The sequence below is a fragment of the Lotus japonicus genome, chromosome 4 (genome assembly GCF_012489685.1).
Source record: "Lotus japonicus ecotype B-129 chromosome 4, LjGifu_v1.2".
Taxonomy (NCBI): domain Eukaryota; kingdom Viridiplantae; phylum Streptophyta; class Magnoliopsida; order Fabales; family Fabaceae; genus Lotus; species Lotus japonicus.
Genome location: NC_080044.1, coordinates 80,572,924 through 80,581,203, shown reverse-complemented (window position 1 = coordinate 80,581,203; position 8,280 = coordinate 80,572,924). Strand labels below are relative to the sequence as shown.

The 8,280-nt window shown below is 33.1% G+C and overlaps 1 protein-coding gene across 1 annotated transcript; it reads left to right on the top strand.

Annotated features, from left to right (window-relative positions):
- The first annotated feature begins 915 nt into the window (after window positions 1-915).
- On the top strand, window positions 916-1,844 carry LOC130715857 (dirigent protein-like). The gene has a single exon (XM_057566004.1). It carries the CDS (start codon window positions 985-987, stop codon window positions 1,552-1,554), a length of 570 nt encoding a protein of 189 aa, XP_057421987.1. The 5' UTR covers window positions 916-984; the 3' UTR covers window positions 1,555-1,844.
- Window positions 1,845-8,280: the final 6,436 nt, after the last annotated feature.

The window sequence follows — 8,280 nt, the reverse complement described above, 5'->3', positions numbered from 1 at the left end:
CTAGTATAATTCTTTTATTTAATTACGAAGAGCAGAAAAATATTATTGTCTTGGAGATGAATCATATTTGCTTTGGGCCTCCAGCTGAGACAGCACCTATAGAATTTGGTGCAGTTTGGTTACACCAGAAACGTCTTTAATTTATTTATCATGTATCCAGTTCAAGTCCCTGTAGGCCTTTACGTCTAGTGCATCCAATAATTTCGCTAGTCGTAGACATAAAGCTAAAACCAGAACAACAAGCTCTCTTCCTCTGTATTCTTTTTCTTGGTGATAATAATTATACCTTAAAAGGCAAGCTTAGAGTAAAGCGAAGTAACATTTGATAATAATTTTTTTACAGATATACGTTAATTGTTAAGTAGTGGGATCATCTAACAATAAATTTTTTTTTATCAAATAATAACATGTGATTGGTTTATGTAGTACATATTTGATTATACATAAACAACGTTTCAAATCTAATTCTTGTATATGAAGCTAGATATTCTTAACTTGAATATAATTGTTTTTCGTGGATAGTACCTGTGTTGCGCCAAAAAACATATGTTGACATAAATTCTTAGTTTAAGTCAAGTGATTTGTGGTGGTTGTTAGTCACGACGAACTACGTGTACTGATTAAATGTTTAAAAATCCATATATAACTATCATTTTTGTTAATTTTTACCTTCAATAATTTTAATGTTTTGAATGTTAAAACTGCCCCTCAGAGAGAGTATTGCCCTTATTATTATAAAGAAATACTTAACCACCCTAATCTAATCCACAAAGTTAACTCTCCACAACTATAAACATGGCTCAAGACCAAAAAAGTTACTACCTCAATAGGGTGTTGAGGTTGAAAGTGCATCCCAATATATTAAATTAATTGCAACTTGCTTTATGCATCCATCCACACATCTTATAAATCACAACACCATGAGGCTCCATCTCATTGAGCCAAACAACAAGTAGAATTAACAGAAAATTAAAGAACCCAATCATGAGGCTCTTTATTTCATATCTCCTCCTACTCTTAATCACGGTGGCAACAACAACCTCTGCCACTCCCACCAGACACAGAAAAAATTACAGATTCCCCAAGCCCTGCAAAAAATTGGTGTTTTACTTTCATGACATCATTTACAACGGCCACAATGCCAAGAACGCCACCGCGGCGATCGTTGGTGCGCCCGCATGGGGCAACACAACCGTGCTAACAGGGAAGAACCATTTTGGTGATGTGGTTGTTTTTGACGACCCCATCACCATGGACAATAACTTGCACTCGCCTCCGGTTGGGCGCGCTCAGGGATTCTACATTTACGATAAGAAGGAGATTTTCACGGCTTGGCTTGGATTTTCCTTTGTGTTCAACTCTACTCAGCATAAGGGTAGCATAAATTTCGCAGGTGCTGATCCTTTGATGAACAAAACCAGGGACATTTCGGTTATTGGAGGGACTGGTGATTTCTTCATGACTAGGGGAGTGGCTACTCTCTCAACAGATTCTTTTGAAGGGGAAGTTTATTTCAGGCTTCGTGTGGATATTAATTTGTTTGAATGTTGGTAATTGTTAAGGGCTGCAATGCATCAACCATATTTGCCCTTGTTGTTATGTTTTTTTTTGTGTTGTCCCTTTTTTTTTTTGAAAGTGTTGTCCTTTTTTTAATCAATCATCCCATTCAAATTTCTTTAGGAGTTGTTGTGTCATATAAATATATGACGGCTCCAAAGATTATCTTCAGTGTTGCTCACTTATATTATCTACTTATTCAAATTTTGATGATGCTTCACAAATGAACATCTTCGTGTATTAACTTTTGTTATGGGAATTAAGGTATTTGTTGTTTTTTTTTTCTCTATCATTGTCTCAAGTTTAATGTACATTTGGTGTTTTCGACTCAAAATTAAATTTGATAATCAGTTGGAATATCCCTATATCTAATGTCTTCCTCTAAATTAAAAGTTATAATTTCTTATCAATATGGGGCCTTTGTGTAGGTTTCAAGCTTGGGAAAGAAAACTAAGGTTGCATGTCTAGCTTGCATCTATGGTAGTTGAGAGCAAGTGTAAAACTAGGTTGAATCTATAAATTGTGTTTTTTTTATAGGCATCTATAAATTGTGTACATCATTCTTGATGGGATAATTGAGTGATTATATATATATGAGCATACCGTTTTCTCTCGATATCGAATTGACACATGTCAATGACGATTTTCAACCATCCACCACGTACATTGATATAATCACTTGGCTAGGTTACCTTAGAGTAATATATAACCGGTCTCACTTAGTTAGCAAAATAAAATTTAAAATTTGGATGTTGCAAAATTAATTACATGTAACTTTTAATAAAACAATTATAAAATTTATGCTTGACTAACTTAATACGCTTAATTTTCACTTTAACTTTCATGCATCCATTCTATAAGCGGAAATTTTTCGAAGACATTTTTAATGCCACCAAGGTAGGAACCGCCATCTTATCATACCACAAATTATAAGGTGCGAACCACTGAGCACAGGTGTCAGGCACTATAAGCACGAGACAAAGTGGGGGCATGTTATATGATTACTTTAGGGTAATTGTGGACTTGAAGCAACCAAGGAAAGAAAAAACACATCCAAATAGGTTTAGTTAGTGGTCCTTCCCTCTTTCTGGTACATATGACCTGTTTTTCCTTAGTTACTGAAACTGTATAATTGGCCACAGAACAGACAGCCTCCACAAATGAATTAATAAAGTGGGTGTTTGGTTTAGCTCCAAATGTGATTTTACATATTTCAATGTATTAATAAAAAAATGTCTTTGTTATTTTTTAAAAATATATATAATTTGTTGAAGTTTAATGTAAGTTAATCAGAGAAACAATATTTTAATAATTCAATATGAATCAACGTGCAGTTCAAATTAAATCCAAGTCATTGCTCAGAGCATGCAAAAATTGAATTCCTTTTTTTTTGTCAACGATGATTGGATTAATACCAAATGATCGCCAAACGGGACTTACATCATTCGGGAATAAATCGCAAAACAAGAATTCCTTGAAAGTTTGAAACAATCAATTGATCAACAAACAATATATGTTCATCTCTTTTTTTTGGAAACTATGTTCACCTTAAAACTCAAATGGCAAAAAGGAAGTCCAAGAGCAAATACACTTTTTCTGGGCCGGCCCACTAATATAAATCCTGCTTTGAGTTTCTTTTTTCCTCAAGAAAAAAATAATAACAAAAAGATTGATAAGTAAAGTTGAGAATTAGAGTTAGGCCCATGCAAGGCCCATACTGAAATCACCAAAGATTTGAGCATGACAGCTCGTAGAGATCTGATTCTTATGGAATCAGGCTTCTGGAATTCTTCATCTGTGTATTATTTTCAGCCAAAGAAACCTAGTATAAAATCTAAATCATTGCTATGAATAGAAAAGCAACATGGTTGACCTTCCTCTAAAGGTCCCATTAATTATTAGGGAAGAACATGTTCTTTCACACATAGATTAAAGAAGAATGAATGAAGTTTCCATGGTAAAGCATATGAACATGTTGGCGCTGTTCTGACCACAGTTTATATTCTGAAGATAGTGCACTATGGGTGAAGAAACTGCATTTGGGTTATGTCTTTAATTTGGAATATACCTTTTGCAGCAATTAGAAAACTATATGCGGTCTTCTTATTCCTCCATTTTTTTTATGCCTTCTTATAATCTTATTCCTCCTAGAAGAAGGTATAATTGACTGCTACAGAAGCTTAATTGCTCATTTTAAGTGCATGCCTCGTTGTAAGTTTGAATCCAATTCTGTGCACGTTAAAGGAAAAGTTGCATATCATAGTTTCATGAAAAAATGATTATATCTTAATAAAATATAATTCTAATTTCTAAACGTACAATATAAAAAATTAAAAATATCTGTGCACATAAAAGTTACATATCATAGTTACACTTGCACATAACTATCCATTTTATTCCTTACACGTCTAAAAGTAATTCTACTAAAAATAAATCATTTTGCTTCTAAATGAATCCCAACACGTCACTTCAATTCACATTTACCCTATGCAATTGTTCATGTCGTGAACCCTAAAAACTGAGCTTGAATAACAATTTAAACCCTAGCTAGCCCCTAAAAATACACAAGTAAGCACTCATTCCCTTCAATTTTGACAAGTGTTCTCCTAAAAGTTCTTCCGCGACCGAGCCTTTCATAAAAGAAATGATTTGGATCCTCTCTATCCGGCTTCTCTCCATCCCCTCTCCATCCAAGATCTGAGCCATTGATTTTGAATTTTAAAGGTGGAGATTAATTCATGTTTTCTCTCTCTTCTTAAATTGATCCAAGCCTCTAAATATAATTCATTTTTTCTCTCTCTTCTCAAATTGATCCCCAATTAGATTTCAAGGATGTGCCATGTCAATTAATGAAATTAAATAAAAAGAGAAATTTACGGATGTGCCATGTCAATTAATGAAATTAAATAAAAAGAGAAATGTTCTCACATCCTTAAAATCTGATTGGTTGATGGTGTAAAAAAACTTTACACCGTCGGTGCATAGAAATTAAACTAAAAAAATTATGCACATTAAAGGTAAAAGTTACATAGCATAGTTACACTTGCACATAATTAACTATCTATTTAAGTTTTAAAAAAAAACTATCTATTTTATTCCTTACACGTCTAAAAATAATTCTACTAAAAATAAATTATTTTAATTTGTTTGTAAATGTATTCCAACACGCCACTTCAATTCACATTTATCATATGCAATTGTTCATGTTGTGAACTCTAAATATCGAACTTCAATACAATTTAAACCCTAACCCCTAAAATTACACAAGTAAGCACACGTTCCCTTCAATTTTGACAAGTGTTCTCCTAAAAGTTCTCGCGCGACCGAGCCTTTCATAAAAGAAAGAGGGGAAAATGTAACCTCTCGGTCTAGGTCATGTTTGGTTAGATCTTATCGGTCCAAGAATTTTATTAGAATCAATTCTGGTAAAGAGAAAGACACACGTAATAATGTCAAAGCTAGAGGAAAATGGCACATATATATAGACGTGGCGGTGCCTTGCCCATTGGTGAGGTCCATGAATGGAAAGAATCGAAAGGTGGTGAAAAGGACAATTGTGGTTTGTGGAGAATGGGAGATGGACAAATATCGCTCTCGGTTCACCCACCCCATTGGCTTCATTCATCCTTTTATGGTCCTACACCGCATATGTAGAAAACCTTTTGCGCCACTTGTTTTATTTCTCCACTTCCGTGTTTGTACGGTTCACACATACATTATCATCCCACTTTGTCAAAATGCTTGGAAATATACTTGAAAGCAAAAGCTTGACAATACTAAACATTGTGTATTTTCAGATATTTCTTAAAAATATGATCAATCCTAAGTCATATTTCACTTATATTTCAACACAAACAAATTAGCAAAACATGATGCTTAACTTTTTCTTGAAGGAACATCCTTTTATGCAGGATGGAAGGGGAAAAAATTGGTAAGGAATGCAAAAATTTAACACGATAATTAAAATTAATATTTACAAAACGAATTACACCATATACATATTTTTATAAGGGGTGCGAATTGAGCATTTAAATACTACTATATGAAAAAAATCATTAATTCTTTTATTTTATATGGAATTTTATTTTAATCTTTTATACACATTAAGTATTTCTTTTTCTATTCTTATTTAAAAGTATTTCCGGCGGGTGCAATTTATCTTTCCGATGTACAAAAAAAAAATTAATTTCCTTTATACAAGTTATTTTCAGATATTTATGAAAATATATATTATTTTAATTTCTAAGTTAATTTACTCTTAACATGATGTAACGGGTCATATTTAATTATAAATTATGTAGCACTTAGAGATAAAATGTTCTAGGTTTTGAATAAAGATAGCTTAAGAAAATTAATATAACTTTTACTAGATTTAAGACTATTAAATAATTTTAACTAGCTTTTTTTAATATGTGTAAATTTGTTTAAAATATCTTATAAATAAGAATAGAGGCAGCATTTTATTTTATACTATCCAGTCCATGTCAAAATTAAAAGGTGAGATTGAGCTGAGGCATGTAGCAAGATCCAATGCAAAGATCTTGTGGGACAAAGGCACATGCCCGAATGCCAGAATCGAGATCCCACGGTACACTTTATATTTTGTTGTTTCTTTTTCTTACTTTTGTTATTCTTTTCTTTTCCTATATATTTTTTTTAATGTCTTCTTCAAAACAACAATATAATACCACCTAAGTTTATACACAAATTATAGATTGATGTATATACAAAATTGTGGGACAAATTAGCACCTGTTATCAGGTTTAAAATTGTTGTGTCGGCAGTGGTGAGGGTGTGCTGGTGTGAGAGTCGATGACTCACGCCTGAAAAATGAATCGTGCAAATCTAGGAACCAAACATAAAAAAGGGTATATTCTTTGCAATTATCCCTCATCTTTCCACTGATATTTACAAAGGAAATTTTAGTGATCAAAAGGAACTTTTTTTTTCAAACATGCATTAGATATAGAGGCCAAATTGATATTCCCTTTGCTCGTTTCTCTTAGAAGAATCCACTCAATCCACACCGTTAATTGACAAAATATTAAGTGTTGATCCAACGGTGCAGAAGCTGCGGTCAACTTTTCTTGCAAATCATAGCATAGCACCCTAGAATATATAGACAGGAACAAAGAGAGGTGAAAACGAGGAAATGCTCAGCACAAGTGCACAACCCCAGGTAACTTGTGATGCAATTGTAAACTCAAGCTTAGTCTATAACCAAAAACTCAGTCTTAGTCGTGTGGGTGGTCTAGACAATCCATGGAGGAGCGTGCACTTTTCAAATTTAGAGAGTCCTTTAAAAAGTAAAACTATTTCTCAAATTGGATGATTCGTATTTTCACAAATTGATGTTTGAAAATTTTCATTTCAAATACAGATCATGTCTTGCTCTTCCAGAATTTGAAGAGAGAGATTCCCTCATTTAATCGAGATGATGCTCTGTGATGTGAGTTACTGAAATGACAGTTGAGCAATAAGAATCAACAGTGAGGTATCAGCAAATAACACTTCAAAACTCAATTCAATAATGAATGAGATAAATTTCCAAACTCTATTAGAGCTACATGAGTAAAAATATGACCATTGTATTTATGGAGACTAGTGTGATCAATGATGAGAATGTTAAATTTTTTATAGAATATTATGTGACGGATCACTTGAATTGTTGTCAATCTTACTCAGCGAAAAATAGCCATCATCTCGATCCACTTATCTTTATGTTGAACCAGTTGGTTAGAAAGTGGAAGTTTCAGGTTTAGTTGTCCTAATAAATCAACTCAATGAACACTAGGCTAGTAGGCTATATAGCCATATGAGCCTCGATCAGGACAATAGTGGGCTAAATAATAACTTGTGTTGAGTAGAACATGTCTTATAAATATTTAGCTATGTTTAAATATTAATGTCACTCGCATTTTTTAAAAATATAAGGAAATAAATTGGGAGATATGGTTAATGATATTGTACATGTTAAGATAAATACCTTAATGAATCTCTAATGACAATACGTACTTATCATATAAGTTGGGAAATTAACTTAATTAAATATTTATGTCCATAAACACTTATCGCACGAGCGCTTATTCATAAGCTATTTAAAGAAATTTATCGAATTAAGTTCAAAATAAGTCATAAAAAGCATAAACTATTTTTCACTAACTATTATGACCAACTTATGAAATAAACTTAAAATAGTTTATAAGTATGCTCAAAATAGAGAAATGACGTCCGAGTAAATTATTGTTTGTTCTTTGAATGAGGTTGTCTCACATTACAGATTAGGGCACGAAACATCTTAGGATTCTCGCTTCATCATTAAAGATGCGGCTTTTTCGATCGTCAAATGAAACCTATATTCCTTTATCATTTACAAAGTCTCTTCAGCGATGTACTCTACCAAGCCACCATGGACGATAACGAGTTAGCAGCAGGGCACGACAAGCTCCGTCGTCACCACCCTAGACTTGTGTTGAATAAACCCATTATTTAATGCTTTTTATTTAAAAAATAAGTGCAACATAAATTGAGATGACTTAATACCGCTGACAAGTGTTTTTGGTGCAAACGTTTCCTAGCGACATCAGTCAAAAATGAAAAATAAAATAAAATATAATCGAATGATGCAATATTTGAACATCGCCGCCCGCTTTCCGGCGCACGCAACAAAAAGGGAATACTTCTACGAGTTTCCCGCCCAGGCTCGACTCTTCGTCAGACGGT

Excerpts from the sequence above, each read along its gene's own strand:
- LOC130715857 (XM_057566004.1), top strand. The coding sequence starts at position 985 with ATGAGGCTCTTTATTTCATATCTCCTCCTACTCTTAATCACGGTGGCA.